Below are 17,764 nucleotides of genomic sequence, written 5' to 3' on the forward strand. Positions count from 1 at the left end.
ATTCTCTATCGGAAGGGACAAGAACACAGTGCAATGTATTCCTCATCTCTAACAGGAGAGCTCCTGTTCAGGGCTCCAACTAGCTCAGAATAAGAGCCTTGTAAGGCTCTTCAAGGCTTCCAGAAAGGGGGAGGGGGAGGTTTCAAGAAGAACATAAGGGGGAAAAGGCACTTCAGTACTCTCCCCAGCCCTGCCCCCCATCCTCAAAACTCTCCCCACCTGTTCTTAGGGATGTGGGATGTCCTTAGGGATTTTGCACCATCCCTCACCAAACCAGTATGTGAAGCTATTCTTTGAAATTCACACTTGCAATGCAGTTCTCCAGCCAAAAAACTGTGTCCATTAGGAGAAACGGCGCAAGAAGAAGAAAGCATGCATTGGTGAAAATAACATACAAAAATATATTGGGGGAAGTTGCTTGCAAAAAATCTATACATTTCGCAAATCTGCAAAGAAAGAGGAGTGGGATTTTTTTGTACAGACTATTAAAAAATGTGCAAACTGAAGTGGAAATGGGGTGTGGTAAACTGAACTGACTGGGAAAATGAGAAGCTGGGAGAATCCCAAACGGACAAAATTCGTCCATCCCCACTTGTGCTATATAGTGCTGGTAGGGAGGGAGGTTTCTAGATAGTAGGAGAAGGAAACATGGGGTGATGAGATCCTCATGGTATGTATGCCCAGGAGTGGCTGGGGAAACCCAGACAGATGGGCGGGGTATAAATAATGAAAATTATTATTACTATTATTATTATTATTGCGGGACGCGGGTGGCGCTGTGGGTAAAAGCCTCAGCGCCTAGGGCTTGCCGATCGAAAGGTCGGCGGTTCGAATCCCCGCGGCGGGGTGCGCTCCCGTCGTTCGGTCCCAGCGCCTGCCAACCTAGCAGTTCGAAAGCACCCTCGGGTGCAAGTAGATAAATAGGGACCGCTTTCTAGCGGGAAGGTAAACGGCGTTTCCGTGTGCTGCTCTGGCTTGCCAGAGCAGCGATGTCACGCTGGCCACGTGACCTGGAAGTGTCTCCGGACAGCGCTGGCCCCCGGCCTCTTGAGTGAGATGGGCGCACAACCCTAGAGTCTGTCAAGACTGGCCCGTACGGGCAGGGGTACCTTTACCTTTTATTATTATTAATCCCCTAAATTAGTCTTCTCCAGTTGTTCTGGACTACACATCCCATCTTGCCCAATAGTCTGGGATGACAGGAGGTGTAGTCCAAAACATCATCATCATATTTATATTTATATTTAATTTATTAAATATGTATACCACCCTTTAGCCATAGATCTCAGGGCGGGTCATAGCATAAAAAAATATAAAGACAAAAAATACATAATAAAAACAAGAACAAACCAAACCAAAACCCCTCTCCCCCAACACATTTAAAAGGATATATGATGTTAGCCATATAGAAGGCACCAATTTGGGGAAGGATACCCTAAGCTGTAAGCTGTGATGAATTCAAACAGGCCAATTCCCTTCTTCCAACCCTGCCCCCGCAGCTGACATCCTCAGCAGTTTATTCTAAATGCACAGATCTGCTTTCCCCATCCAGATCTTTGGGACTACAACTTCCATCAGCCGCAGCCTGCATGGGAGTGGTGGCTGATAAGCAGCATGCAGCCAACTATGTTCTGTGCCTTCTATAGATCTTGGAAGCCACTTAACACCAGTCTCTCTTGAAACCTTAAAAAAATATATTATTTTTATTTTGCATACTTGGGGATTGCCCTGAGTATGCAGCCCCATATACCTTCCCAATGGGAATGGTGCTAAGCAAAGGTTGGTATTAGAGGGAACGATGACCAAGAATGGGAGTGTCCTATATAGCCCCATCAAGGCAGAAGACAATTGGGAGATACCATTCTGGCATTGGAGAGATTGGGGTGTTGAAGATCTGCACCTCCTTGTCATGTAATTTTAGCCTCTTTCACACGTTATTCACGTGAAAGGGACATCAAACAAGTACTGGGAAGTGGTGTTGCAGTCCTGTCCTGGCCTCTGGCTCTGAGCACACTGCCTGGCCAGGCCTTCAGATCAGTGGTTTTCAACCAGTGTGTTGTGGCACCCTGGGGCACCTTGAATGATGGTTGGGGTGCCATGGGCAGCACTGGCCTCTGCCCCTCTTTCCTTCCCTCCCTCCTCTGATGCCCTCTCGTGTCATTGCCTCCCAAAGGCTTGCATAGCTATTTATTGCAGAAGCCCTGACTACAAGCTCCACAGGCGAATGGTGCCTCTGGGAGGCACCTCTCTTTGGGGCAGGGGCAGTTCAGAGACCAGGGGAGGCAGCAGGAGCTGCCCGGAGGACTCCCAAAGAGAGGGGAGAGGAGGCTGAGGGAATGCTCCACAAGGGAGGGTGTTCGAAAAAGGGTGGGAGGCTGCCAGCATTGCAGGCAAGGGGTGACAAAACTGGGATCTTGAGCCCCACAGAGGTGCCACAAAAAGAATGTAGTTGGTCAAGGGAGCCATGGACTCAAAAAGATTGAAAACCTCTGCTCTAGATAATTATATATTAACTGATGCACAGGTGGGTGGGTGTGTGCACAGTTGATGACACCAAGACCATAAGAGATTGCTGGATCAAGCCAATGGCCCCTTAAGCAGAGGTTGGGTGGCCATCTGTCATGGATGCTTTAGTTGAGATTCCTGCATTGCAGGAGACTGGACCAGATGACCCTTGGGGTTCCTTCCAATTCTACAATTCTATGAGTCTACCCCCTATGGGAAGTCCACAAGCAGGGCCTGAGCACAACAGCACTCTTTGCCCACCTGTGGTTTCCAGAAACTGGTGTTCAGACGCATTGCCGCCTCTAACTGTGGAAGCAGAGTACAGGCACTGTGTCTAGTAGCCACCAATAGCCCTCTCCTCCATGAATTCGTCAAATCCTCTTTTAAAGCCATCTAGGCTGGTAGGTATGCCATCTAGACACACATGCAGGCGCCGCAACTTAAGGAGGATATTGACAAGCTAGGACGTGTGCAGAGAAGGGAAACCAAGATGATGACCCTTGGAGTCCCTTCCAAGCCTACAATTCTGTGATTCTATGTCTAGAAGTGGGGTCAGGCAGTGCGTCCTTGTTCCCTGCTGCTTGTGTAATGCTCCCTTTATGAAAGCAAAACATGTGGGCTTTTTTCATGCCACCTTTTTTGACATCGCCCCCCCCCCCAAGTGACGGAACAGAAACATACAGCTAAGGAAAGACACAAGTTAATAATGCACGTGGAAATAAGACAGAAGGCAAATCCCAGAAGTTAGAGACACCGCTCCAGAAGTTTGACACACCGGTTAAACTTGGGTGGTGTTGAATGCACCAGATTGGCCTTCCACCCACATTTTCCCAGAAGCAGCCTTGGGCAATCAAGTACACACACATACGTGTGTGTGTGTGTGTGTGTGTGTGTGTGTGTGTTATGTCTGGACTCTTCTCACAATCTGGCCACTCTCCAAATACGTGCTCAGTCTGACTTAGCCATGAAGAGCACAGGAATAAGTTGCAGCTAAGAAAAGTTCCATGCTGCCGCAAATTTAGCCTCCAGTGAGTCAATACATGGCTGCAGGGTGGGGGGGGGGGCAGCTCAATAGGAAAGAACTGTTCATGGTCAGCTGAGGCAGCCTGAAGGTTAACGGTACCTTTTATGAACGTTGTGTAGTCTTCCCACTACCTTGGGCATGGAGGGAACCTCTGCTAAATCCCTGAAATGTGGTTACAAATCAAAATGACCATAGAATTGTTAAAAGGTCAAGGCCCACCCTACCATGACTACAGCTAAGCACGAGATCTTCTTCATGGAGTTGTGAAGCTCCATGAGATGCACGGATGGCTAAAATGTTATAGGCTGCCAGCCTTGTATGTGGACAGAGGTTCATCTGGCTCTGAAAGGGTCAGAATAAAAGGTGGTGAACTGGCTGCTCGTGGGCGACATTGAGGCCCCAACACAACCTCATCGTGCCATGCAGGGGCAGCTTCGTATCTTGCATGGCCAACTGACAACCCTCTCATTGGCAATAGTCCTGACACAGAGAGGCCTCTCAGGTAACCCTGCAACTGGAGGGGGAGAGAAGCAGCTGGCAGGTCCTTTGCCCAGTGTGTATACAGCAGATTCTACCTGGCCAATGTGCTCTGAGGGGTATCTGTGTGTCATCATTGGGCAGTTAGCTTCTAAGCAGGTAGCCTGGATAGAATCCAGCGCTGTAGACTGAAGACATGATGCTGCTTGCCAGTCTTTATATTTAAGATGCATTTGCACTGATGACATGAATACAAATGTCAAAATGTTCATATACTACTACTAGATCTCCCCCCCCCCCCCATTTCTCTACTAGCTAATGACAAGTCAGGAAACCTCAGTTTGTATTCAAAACGGTGGGGATCTCTTCATGTCTGTGACACCATTTCCATTTTTTTTAATATGTTAAAACACACACACACATACACACCAAGTTAAAGGAATGAGAAAGATAACAGCAGGGAGGATAAGAAAGGGGTGGCATAATCTAAAGAGAAGGCAGTGTTAAAACATTTTGCAAGTTGCTCCACGGTTTTAGGATATGGCAGGTTATAAATGGAAATTAGTTAAGAGCTCTAATTTCAATGGTCAATGGTCAAAAGCTCTGTCTCAGGTGTGGGGCACCTTTGGTGCTCCAGAAGTTGCTGAATTGCAACTCCCATCATGCTTGGCCATTGGCCATGCTTGCTGTGGCTGATGGGAGCTGTAGTTCAGCAACACCTGTAGGGCCCAAGGTTCCGCACACCTGCTCTATCTGGTGCAGGACATGCACGACAAAAGAGGGCTCCGCGGAGGAGGAGGAGCCACATAGTGCAGCTAGATAAAAACAGTGTTTGCATGTTATATTGCATTTGCCAAGACTCAATCTCAGGGAGGGAGCCTCCAGGAGGAAACCTTGGTGTCAAGGGCACTTCCCAGACAAGGAATGCACACCACAGAGAGTTAACTCTTCATGGTCAAACATAACACTTGCTTCTACAGCTCTGGAGACCTGGGTAGCTATTCCCAGGAATGTGTTTTAAGGAGCAGTTGCAACAACTGGAGACCACTCCTTCTCCACCAGTTGATGTACCTTCACCCTTTGGGCTGTGTGTATGTAGCCAGAGACTATGCCTGCATGGAAGCTGCTTCTGCTCTTCCTGCTTCAATTATCTCCTGGTTCTTGGAGACTGTGGTGCAGGGAAAGCACCCGGCACTTCACTTGCCTAGCTTGCCTCTTCCACCTCCTGCCTCTGATTCTTGCCTCCTGGCTGGTACAGGACCCCGCAGACCACATCCCCTGCTCTCCTGAGTCAGACTCCAGCCCCACTCCCCACAGTGCACACTTGTCAGCATCATGCCAGTCCCTGGCGCTTGGGAAGGCGATGGCTACTGGACTGGGTTATTGGTTCTCAGAGTGGGAATTTGCAGGGGGTTTTTTAGCACAGATGAAAAGCAAGAAAGAGGTGACATGATGGAAGTTTATAAAACTATGCATGGCACGGAGAAAGTGGGCAGAGAAAAGTTTTTCTCTTCTCTCCTAACACTAGAACTTGTGGACTTCTAATGAAGCTGAATGTTGAAGACTCAGGACAGGTGAAAGAAGAGTATTTTTCACTAGCACATAGTTAAGACTCACTCCCACTGGAGGCAGTGATGGCCACCAACCTGGGTGGCTTTAAGAGAGGATTGGGTAAAGTCATGGAGAAGAAGGCTACCAAGGGCTGCTAGCCATGATGACTATGCTTTGCCTCCATGGTATGAGGCAGCAATGCTTCTGAACGCCAGTTGCTGGAAACCACAGGAGGGGAAACTGCTCTTGTGCTTGGGTCCTGCTTGTGGGTTTCCGAAGCGCCATCTGTTTGGCAACTGTGAGAACAGGATGTTGGACAAGATGAGCCACTGGCCTGATCCAGCAGGCTCTTCTTCTGTTCTTAAGTGGAGATGTGGCATTTTCCTTTGTTTCTCCCAACTCAGGTTTATTTGTGCTTTCCTGGCTAGTTTATACTCCCCTCACCTTTAACAGCAAACTCAGTCGATGAGTGCTGACAGGACTGGGAGACAAAAGGTGGCTATTGAGAACTGAGAGGGTGGTACCAACATGTAGGGTATTGGTGGGGGGAACCTAGAAGTATCTCCAAAGCATTGAGGGTTGTATCCAACTTAGGGTTACTCAAAGTACAGAAATTAATGGGCCTGAGTTAGTCATATCCATTAATTTCAATGGGTCTGCTCAGAGTAAGGCTACTATTGGATGCAACCCTAAAAACAAAACGGGTAACCCCCAATTCCCAAATAGCACCCCAGTTGGGACTGACAATACTCAAGTGTTCTCCAGGAACCATGGACTGTTGAGTGTCAAAAGCAGGGTGGAGAGGAAGGGAAGGGAAGGGGAAACCTGGAGTGGTGGTGTACAAAACAGCTTGTTTCATTCCCTTGCAGCTTATAATGTTCTGGATGTGGGCATGGCAGATTAAATGGCCAATCCTGAACAGGAGCACTCCTGTTAGATGGTGAGAATACGCTGGAACATTTTGTAGCAGGTACAACTTTTGCATGCATTTAAAATACCACTGGTGGCAAAAATGAGGGGAAAAGAATACTGGTGAGATTTCATTTTCCTTGGCCATGCCTTTACTTTCAAGGAGTAAAAGGGAGGGGGGCGTTGTAAGTTTACCAGTGGTGATAACTGGATACACCGATGGCAGGTTCAGAAGGAGCCAGAGGGAAAACACAAGTGGTAGCTGGTTCTGTGTATCATACTATTCCCTTACCCCTCTTGGCAGACAGGTACCATGGGTCATAGTAACGCTCCTCCAGGTCTCCCAGGGGTTGTAACTACTGCTTAATGATTAGTGTGGTTCTTGACCATTTATGAGCTACAATGGGAGGGGGCAATATTCGGCGAATGCCAACACTCACTTGTGAACAAATGGGTGTTGTGAATTTCCAAAATAGGTCTGCGCCCCCCCACATTGAGGACCTATACGAGCGAACGCTGGCAAAATGTATTTCGGCAACTGCCAACTTTCCCTGGTGTTATCTTGGGAGATTTGGGGGCTGTTGCATTTGGGGTTGTCAGTCTTGACACCCGCCACATTTTAGACACGGATATGCAAAAGTGAAATTCGTGAGATGCTGATATACCGCTAGCGTCAGAATTCCCTCCGCCCCCAAGAGTCACGCTTTGGACTGAGTAGTATTTTAGCAAGAGTTTGAGAATGAGGGAACTGAATGACTGCGCTAACTTACAACAGGACTGTATCCATTTCTACAAGGCAAGGGGTGTACTGGTATAATGAGATGCCACAAGATTCGCTACCAAAGGAGAGAACACCCAAGGCCTCCGCTTGGATGAGGCGTGAGGCATGTTGCCGCCCTGAAGACCATCCTTCCATGCCCGTACAATCGGGTCAACCTGTAAGTTCCAGAGGGAGCAGTTTCCCTTGCCACACTGGGGGTGGGGGAACCACACACACACATGCACACACACACCCCTCCCGAGATCCACGCCAGCAGTGAGCACAAGCAATAATTCAAACTCGACTGCTTCAGCACAAGGGGTGGGGGATATATGAAGCCTCTACCACTGCAAATTCGTTCTCAAACCACCATTGTCTAGGGCTAACAAGAAGCTCTTTTGATGTGTCCTGAAGATCGGAGCGAGGGGGAGCGTGGGGGGCGGGCGGGCGGATGTGCTATGGAGAGGACTCAGGGAAATGGCAAAGGAGAAAAATCATTCAGCTACGAGGCAAGACAAAAAAAAAAAAAGCGGGGGGGGGGGGAGGGTTATCCATTGTAATTTCTGGGCTGGCTCAGGATGATGTCATAATGGCAGGCAGCAAATGCAACGGCCAAATGCTGGGCACCCTGTAAATCTCTCTGCCCATGTGACCTCTAATACTGATTTGGCCGAAATACCAAATATTTCTATCATTTTACATGTAGGAGATCGTTTCTGGTTTGCGAAGCATCACAACCCCTCCTCCATCCACTCTTGGGATACTGCTGCCAATTTCCAGCTGTGTGTGTGTGTGTTAGAGGGAGAGAGGGTGTGTGTGTGTGTGTGTGTGTGTGAAAAGGAAAGGATGGGGGAGGAGGCAGAGACCTCACTCTCTACAAGCACACACCCCTTTCGCTACTACAAAGACATCACTAGCAATCACATTTGCAATAGTACAAATGCTGGCTGAACCACCGCCACCATCTCCTCTTGCCTGCTTTTTCTCGCACCCTCCAGTAAAAAAGAAAGAAGGGAAGAGGGGGGAAAAACCCAGCCCTCTGTCATTTTATAGGAGTTGCCCGGTCCTTTATAGTGTCAAATGGGAACAATGCAGTTAGCCGTAAAATGAATGAATGAGAATGAATGAATGCAAACAGCTAAGCAATTCGCCATGAGAGGCGGCAGTGGTTCCTTCCACTGGTCAAACCATCAGCACTCATTAAAATTATAATCATCAATATCTCCAGTCACTCCGTCGTTCCCCCCACCACCACCACCACCCCTCCTCCTCCTCTTCCTCCTCCCAGACAGACAGAAATTATACTCAACAAAAATGGATGCAATTTGGAACAAACCAATCAGAGGGAAAAAAAGAAAAGAAAGAAAAGCACCTCTTCCTTCCAAAAGCCACGTTTAAATTTCAACCTGCTGCAAATAAATCCCAAATTGCTAAGAGATATTTTCTAAATATTCTGCAAAAGATTTTTTTCTTTAAATAAAAAAAAAACACCTCTCTCTCTCTCAATATCTAGTTGCTATGCCAACAAAAAGAGAGAAAGAGAGAGAGAGGAGAGAGAGAGAGAAAGAGGGCGTTGGGAGAGAATTCTTGACCCCTTCCCCAGACTGACACAGTCACATCAGAACGAGGAGGGGAGGAAAAAAAAAGGATAGCGGGGCAAGGGGTGTGGTGGCTGCTTACCAAAGATGCTGATTTGATTGTGGCAAAGCGTTCTCGGTTCCGGTAGTGGAGGGCCCGATTCTGGACTGAGTGGGTAGGCCGCAGCTCAGGCCTGCGCTCCCCGTGGCCCACCTCATCCCTTATGAATACATGATCCTGCAGAAATGGATGAAAACAAGGAGAAAGTCCAGTTGTGCTCTTTCTTCGCCGGCTGCCTCTCTTTCACCCCTCTTTTTGCACAAGCCCTGCTGTTTGAAATGCATAGTTTGGCTCTCTGCTAGTCCCTGCAGCTCTCACAGTACAAAATGAATAAGCAACACATTGCAGCCTTCAGTTAGGAATGTCAGCTGATCGCTAGTGGGATGCCTTCTGAATCCCTGGCAGATTTTTTTTTTTAACCTCCAGAATTACATATGTGCAAAAAAGAGAATCAAAAACACAAAGCGCTGCAGAGCAGTCAGAGTCCTCAGAAGGGCTTGCTTAAAACACTGCACCCAAATAATCCCTTTAAAAACATGGTTTCCATGGCTAGCAAAGATGCTGCTGCTGCTGCTGGTGGTGGTGGTGGTGCTGCTGCTGCTCCCTTTGAACACAGAAGCAAGGATCTGCCACATTCCCTTTTCCAGCCTGGATTTTCCTCTGGACTTGCTATCTGCTCTGAAGAAGAAGCATTTCTGTCTAAATAGATGCAGGATGGAGGAGACCAGCCTCTCTGTGTGTGTCTTGTGCTGGAAAGACTCTGTGACCACTCAGGGATCCTGCTTTCTAGTCATGATCGTGCACGGTTCTAGCATTTTCTCTCCATAGCCTTGGAAAGGAATTTTTTTTTTACATTTAAAGAGACAGAACACAGTTTAATACAAATGATCTTTGCTAAGTTTTTTCTTCTCTCCTGTGACCCAGAGCTTCAGGAAACAATGACATGATGGCCAGAATTCGTGTTTTAAGTGTCATACTGTCTCTCACATATTTTTTTTAAAAAAATAAAATGGTTGCATATGTCATTTGGGAAATTGCATTCTTCCAGTGGCAAATGCCTGTGTCTTGGATCTGGGACATGGGAGTTTGAATTTCAGATCATCTGTGGACATGTTGGATGGCCTTCAGTGCTGTGTTACCTCTCGGCCTCAGTAACTCTTCTGCATAATGGGAATAAATCGGTGACCTACACACTGTGTCATTTCAGGCTATATATTATTATCTACTACTTATAAATTATTATACATGCCCAGATTTAAACAGACCACTAAAAAGAGGACCCTGTTATTGTAATTTGGAATAAAGAAAGGGCTACATTTAAGCTGCCAGCCTTCAAGCTAGGGAAACTCAAATTCTTTCCCCCAACATTTTTCAGTAAGGAAGAAGACTGGTTGCATTCATCCTGCCATCTATAGTAGCTCCAAGAAGCAGGGTGTGGCATACTAAGAACCCCAAAGCAAGGGTGGCAAACCTGTGGCCCTCGAGATGTTGTCGGGTTCGGCCTCCCATCATCTCTGACCACTGGCCAGAGTTGACAGAAGCTGGAGTCCAACAACATCTGGAAGGCCTACAGAAATAAGACCAAGCCCATCTAGTCAGACATCCCATTTCCAGTGGCAGCCAGAAAAGTATAAAATGAACTTTCCGCTTTTTCAGAAGTCAGAGCCACTGGATTTTCATTCTTATTATGCGCAAAGGGACCGTAAAACCAAGGAATTGGTTCTAATGGACATAACAAATAATACAGAACCAGGGCACCGACTGGAGACCAGGTTTAAGGCAGCCCATAGGTCCTAAGACTATTTTTTTTAAAAAGCAAGAATCAGGATGCTACGTCAGGGGTATGACTCTGCCTGCCCTACATGCACACGCAGCACTTCAAGGGAGTTTGGCCACATACCCTTGCTGACCAGCATGGGTCGCCCACAGCTTCCTAGGGATCAGAGAGCTCCATCAAAAGAACTGGCTATCCTCTTATTTTTAGGTGCGATCAGAGGCTGATCGTGCCAGGGTATGTCCCCTTCAAGATCAAGCAAGCAAACCACAGGTGATTAATTAAGACCGGCATGAAAAACCCACTCTACTTGTTACCAGGATCTGGTGACTCTTTCAAGTTACTCCAGGTTCCGATTATCCTCCTGAACGTAAACATGTTCAGAATGACCGTTTTTATTTATTACATAGTGTTGATGCTGTATAAAACAATAAGAATTGGAACACCCCCACCAAATTACTGGGCAATGGACATTCAAGAAGTATTACTGCATGTTGATGTGTCGTGTAAGCAAGGCCCCAGAGGCACTCTGGGCAAGTCATCCAGGTCCTAAAGACTGATCTTCAAAACAGAGAAATGGTCCTAGGCAGGGCTGGCTTTTTGTAAAGGAACGCAATTACTTTGCCAGTGTTAATGGGTTAGCGAATGCTTTGCTATATCCAAAAGGCTCGGTGTGTCACTTTTTCTCCATCCCTTTCAGCAGCTACTAGCATTTCTCCTCTTCTCTCATCCATGTGGACCCCATTCCAAAACAGTCTGTACTAAATATCTCTCCAGTACCTTCCAAGTAAGTGCAACCCTAATTATGCATGCTTCAGACTTTGAGAATCAACCTGCACCCTCAACCTGGTGCTCACCAGATGATTTGGACTACAACTTCCATCACCACCGCCTGCCTTTGGCAATGCTGGCAGGGGCTGATGAGAGCTGGGAGCCCAGCAACTTCTCGAGGGCACCAGGATGGAGAAGGCTGTCCTAACAAAACCACCCAGAAGTTACCAGGTGCCAAATGGCTAGTTCCACCATGTTTCAATTCCAAATGAACTGTGAATCTGGAGCAAAATGGTATCAGACAGAGCACTTGTTGCATGTGGGTCTGCTCCTGTTTCCCCGTCCCTCCTAATTGACATGGGGCACATGAACAAGCATCAGGACCTCTTACCATTTCCCAGGAGACTTTTCATCGGATTTAAGTTCTGTATAACATTCAAAAAAGCCAACAAGATGGAACAAGGGAAAGTCCGCTGTCCATCCACGTAAGTCTAAATGGATTTTGTGAGGATGCTTGCGGGACATAAGTACAGAAGGAGTAAGGTCTCGTCATTGGGACTATGCAGGAGAGATGTTCAGAAGTCGAGTGAGCACATCCTTGAAACTCATCGATTATGGTTTAAAGCCTTTGTTTCCTATCTGCCTGAATTGCAAACATAACCAATCAACAGGCCAGTGTGTTTCTACAGTATGAAAATAACACTGCATGGTTGTTATTATTATTGTTATTGTTTGCAGAACCTTTTCCAGAGGCTGCATCCAGGAGGACCTGGGCATCATCTCTTCCATTTTCTGCTCCTTTTTCTTAGCTCTGTAAGTGTAGCGGATCACTAATCGAGAAGTCCTAAGGTGGTGCAGAAGCATCATCAGTGAAGGTTGCTTAACAGCAAGTTACACAAGCACGGCTGGAATACTATCCGGGTGGCTTCTTCAGCATATCCAAGTGCAATCAGTTCTTTGAATAAGGAAGCTTGAGGAAGGATTCCCATTTCCAGCAAGAGGAATTGACTCACGATGTGTCCAACATTGCCACTTTATGGTTTTCTAGTGCGGAAGAGTCTATGCTTGCAGGAAGGATGCAACGTTTATCCTAGGAAAAACTGACCAAGATTCTCCTTGGCTGACAAGTGATGAAGTGCATCTTTCAGACCATAGCTGTTAATACAAATAGGGTAAGATGCATCTGGCATGTAACTCGAATGTATAAGCAGCAACTTTTTTGAGGAACTACAATCTGAACTAAACAGGGCTGTTTTCCAAACAAGGAAATTTTGGGGTTTTTTAAAAAATAATAATTAAGGTGCATATTAAAAGTCAAAGGAACTTGGAAAATCTCATCAACTGTATTTGGAGGCTGAGCAGGGACTCCAACTTCACATCCATTATCATGCAAAAGATTACTCTTACGTGGATGTGCAAACTTCATCCACCGGTGTGATGGACGGGGCCACTTGTGCGAGAAATAAGCAACCTACAAAGGCTACTTGATTGAAGTTGGCCTTATTCTGCATCTTCACCACTGGCAGGTAAGTTTTATGCATGTGAGATTTATTTTTAGGACCACAGTAAACTACTCTATACTGAGACATAGACCACTGGTCCATCTAACACAGCATTGTCTACAATGACTGGCAAAGGCTCTCCTTCTTGTCAGGGTTTGAACCAAAGACCCTTTGCATATGATGTGAGTGCTCCATCACAGAGCAAAAATAAAATAATAAAATAATAAAAAACAACCCACACCCCAATTTGTTAAGGATAGAGGAAAACAGTATTTGGCCAGAGTTTGAGAGGCCAAGTCCGCATTTTATTGGAGGAGGCTAATGGTTGCATTAGGGACGTGGGTGGCGCTGTGGTCTAAACCACTGAGCCTCTTGGGCTTGCCGATCAGAAGGTCAGCGGTTCGAATCCCTGCAACAGGGTGAGCTCCTGTTGCTCGGTCCCAGCTCCTGCCAACCTAGCAGTTCAAAAGCACACCAAAAAGTGCAAGTAGATAAATAGGTACTGCTCTGGTGGGAAGGGAAATGGCGTTTCCGTGCGCTGCTCTGGTTTTGGTGTTCCGTTGTGCCAGAAGCGGCTTAGTCATGCTGGCCACATGACCTGGAAAAACTGTCTGAGGACCAACGCCGGCTCCCTCGGCCTGTAAAGCGAGATGAGCACCACAACCCCAGAGTCGTCTGCGACTGGACTTAACTGTCAGGGGTCCTTTACCTTTTTTTAATGGTTACATTAACTTACATGAAACTAGCTTCTAATCAAGTATCAAGATTAAATATTTAACCTTAAGAAGAAAAAAATTATGATCCCAGTGGGGAAAATAAATAAATAAATAAATGTCTATCCCATGAACCTATATTTAAACATATGAAATATAAGTATCTCTAACAGCATTAAAATAACCATGTCAGAGACTGGAAGCCCATAACAAGCCTATCATAAAAAAAGATCCTTCCTGCCTACATTGATTTTTTTGTTCAGAGACTTTAGCCCCAATCCTTGATGCAAGGTTCAAAATGTAAGGGCTGCTTCAAAATGCAAGCATATAGTATCTCATTGAGTATCCCTATCCTTCCGCAGAACTCTACATGTGTCTGGGAGCCTCCTAGAACTTTGGATTATGGCAGGTAATTTTTAACCATCAATATCTATGTGTAGGCAGGAGGGGACACAGGTAACTGCCTTATGCTGAGACAGACAGCTAAGTATTATCGACTCTGACTGGCAGCACCTCCCCAGGATTTCAGACAGAGATGAGAGAGGTTGAACATGGTACTTTCTGCATGCAATTCAAATGTTCTAATACCTCCCTTCCCTAACAATCCTCCTGTTCGTATAAACATAATTCTATCTTACCAACGAATTCTAACCATGGCTAACAAAAGCTGTCTCTAGTTCCATGGTCTGTGCTCACTAATTGTCTTGAAGCTGTTGGGTTCAGAACCCATTGGGAGCTGAGTAAGACCAGAATGGGTCTGGAATGGCAATGGCATCTAGCAATGGTCAGGAGATTAACAGGCAACAGGTCTCACTGTAGGAAACAAGTTCCAAAAAGGAGAAAATAGCCATGTTCTGGAGAACCTGGGAGAGCTCTCAGGAAGAGGGCCTAGGCAATGGAATCTTTGCTTCAGCAGCAGCAGCTTGCTTAACCAAGCACCCAAGGAGTCAAGCAAGTCACTGACTGCTCAAGGCCCATCCCCTAGCTGAAAAGTAGCAGTGATATTAAGGAGGTAGAGCTCTGCCTTTGAGTTTAGCAAACCTACACCACAAGCTGGCCACTAACCGAGCCCTTGAGCACAAGCTTACATGGGACTTCAGGTGCTAGAAAAGGTGCAGTTGCTGATCATGGCTCCCCTGTTCTGCCTCGTACTCTCGTTTTGGTGGTGTTGCAAGCTGCAGGATTCCCCACTCAAGACTCCTACAGACCTGCGCCCACAGAAGAGCCTTCTGCCTCAGAAAGAAGTCTGGGTAATCCAGGACAGGGACCTATTATTTATTTAATTTATACCCCTCCTTTCCTCCCAAAGGAGTCCAGGGCATAGGCTGATACCCTCCATGAATGATACTGTTCACAAACACAGCCCACCACCTCCACAAACAGTTCTATCAGGTGACACATAATTCGTTGCCCTGGGCTCCTTTGGGAAGCATGGGATAGAAATAAATTAAACAAACAAACAACTTTGAACACTTTATTCATGAGCATGCAAGTAGCTCATTTACTAGACTTTTCTTAGCTCATAGTATTTGGTTTTTCAAATGGATCCAGTAATTCAGCTTCCTCTGTTGCGCCACCCAAACCCCTTGCAACTCGAGAGATACAAGTTGCTTCCCCCTAACCTAACCCAAATGCTAATAACCAATAACCTATGACAACTTCATCAAGCCCACATTTAGATCCCTTCCTTCTTGCTTCTCTAACCGGTTATTTTCACTCTAAGCTAGCTGAAAGCTATACTCTGGCTCCAAGTGAGACTTTTTTAAAAAAGTAATCTTCCATTTTTAATCAGATCAAACGGGACAATATGCAACTACATTTTGTATATCTGTAAGTGTGTGTGTTGGTGTTTTTTTAAAGGGGGAGGGTGTTAAATGGTAGCTGTGAATGGGGGCAACTAGAATTAGGACTGATACACATGGGGAGGGGCAGTTTAACCCTTTACCCCACATGTTGTAGTTCTCCTCAAAAACACCCCCTCTCTCCAGAAGCCATTTGTTGTGGGAGGGAATTTTTATTTTGAGGCAGAGTGGAAGAGAAGGATTAACCACAACTCCCCACCATGGTGCCAGTCCAAATTGGGCCCCATGGCTATTTAATGCACCCCTTCCCAAACAGATATGTGAAAGTTTAGCCCTTTGCTTGTTTCTTCCAAGTAAACTATATCCTTATGCAACCAACCATAGACCATCTGTTGCTCTCATTTATGAAGCATTTAACTCAATTCCTCAGGCGTCGTTTCAGTTGGGGATGTGGGCTAACCACACAGTAACTGTATATGGCCAGATTCATCCCTTGATACCCTAAGCTCCTTCCTCCTGTCCGCCTCGCCAACACCAGAGTCTAAATTTAGATTGTGATTTCCTTGGGACAGACTTCTGCTCATATTATTCTGCAGGTGGACAGAACTACAGAATAAGCAAAGCAGGCTTAGTTGGACTAAGACTTCACTAATGTGATAGCTGTCCACAAAGTAGTCTGCAAGTGAAGTTGAAGACTTTCTTCTAGAGCAGGTTCTGGGGAACCTGTGGCTCTTCAGATGTTGTTTGATTGCACTCCCATCATCCCTTGGAGCCCAGCACTGGAGGGCTGCAGGTTCCCCATCCCTGCTACTGACTCAGGAAGTATTTTCTCATCAAGTGTGCCAGTACTACTAGCAGGTTCTGCTTCTAAGGTCCAGCAGATTAAGACATTCTGGCAGCATCCTCTAACACACCTGTGTCAAAGGACTGCCTCAAATATCTGTTCCTCAACACATCCACAAATTGCTGAACAAGAGGCTCGGTGGATGGTGCGCTAACGTGTATCTCCAGTTTGAGAGGTCTCAAATTAATATCATTGCAGTGTAGATGTTATTTCTCCAGTCACAAGTGAATGAAAATGAGAGCTTGTAGTGACATGACACGTTTTTTGGACAGGGTCCAAAACCGGCACCAAAACCAGAGTTGTAACTATCTTTTGTAGACTACTAGTCAAAGGTATGAGGCTCTAAAATACCTTCATCTGTTTGGTTTTTTCACTGGAAAGAGTATACTACTTCAGGGTTGGGACTGCAAGGCACCTTTTCTGATACAACAAACCCTTAAATATATGGATGATATCTTCTGTTTCTTATATAAACTAATTTGTGGTGTTGTAGCTGAATCAGGCTTTGAAATAATTTCCTATATGGAATGATAAGTTTGCACTGGTTGTGCAAGTTGGGTGTCCATGCTCTGGCCACTCTACTGATTTCTTTATAATGAAATAACACCATTCAGAAGCTTGGAAAGCCTCAGGAAGAAGGAAATTGCTGACACCATTTGAAAGGCAACCCCTATGCCATAGGCACGTGGTTTGAAAGGACTGATACGTATTGGGAGTGGTTTCTCTTCTGGGCTCACAAACCTCGAAAGCACCCGATTACCAACCGTACATCTCCTCTCACCTTGGCACAAACTCATTCCAGCTCACAGAATTTGTACCCACTCATTCCAGGCCAGTTTGTTGCTTTCCGCATTGCTGGTGTCAGAGATTCTGGAGTCTTGTGCCACCCTATTCAACTTCCATGATGAAAAGTACCTTCTTCTCACAGGTCCCCATCGTGTTCTGCCATTTTGCTTCCTTATGATCTTACCTTGCATGTGAAATCCACAAACTCTTCATTATGTTTTCTCCAGATGGCTCTTTTGATTCATTAAAATGTTTTCCTTAGCACTTTCAAAATAGCCTTTAAAACCAGAGTGTCCAGAATTCACTTTTGTACTGAAAGACTGGTTGAACAGTTGTACAATAATAAAGCTGGCATTTCCAATTTGCTTGAGTGTTCCTTGATGAAATTGTCTTATTTAGGCATACATTGGCTCTGATAATTAATATATTCTTTGGTTACTTGGCTGCATTTCATGATTGTTTCTAGATATTTGTAATGATTGTTCCTAGATACTTGTAATTTTCTACCTTTCCCACATGGTCATTCCTTTTCCTTATTTTCTAGTATCTTAAAGTTTATTTGGGAATATGAACATGAATTCAGTCTTACTGATGCTTTTCTTTAATATGCAATTCTACAATACCTAGGTTCTTTTGTACCATTTCCACTCTTAATAGACAAATGTCATTGTACGATACTGAGCCGTCACCTCTAAACTGAACAAGGAA

General features: G+C 45.8%; 1 protein-coding gene across 5 annotated transcripts in view; it reads right to left on the reverse strand.

The window, feature by feature from the left end:
- TAOK3 (TAO kinase 3) overlaps nucleotides 1–17,764 on the reverse strand; it is a 119,000-nt gene that overhangs the window by 33,364 nt on the left and 67,872 nt on the right. For all 5 annotated transcript variants that reach the window (XM_028709534.2, XM_028709533.2, XM_028709529.2 and 2 more), the window contains one exon: nucleotides 8,907–9,041. In XM_028709534.2, the coding sequence (XP_028565367.2) occupies nucleotides 8,907–9,041 (135 nt within the window). The remainder of the gene's footprint in view (nucleotides 1–8,906; nucleotides 9,042–17,764) is intronic.

This window comes from Podarcis muralis, chromosome 16 (genome assembly GCF_964188315.1).
Source record: "Podarcis muralis chromosome 16, rPodMur119.hap1.1, whole genome shotgun sequence".
Lineage (NCBI taxonomy): Eukaryota > Metazoa > Chordata > Lepidosauria > Squamata > Lacertidae > Podarcis > Podarcis muralis.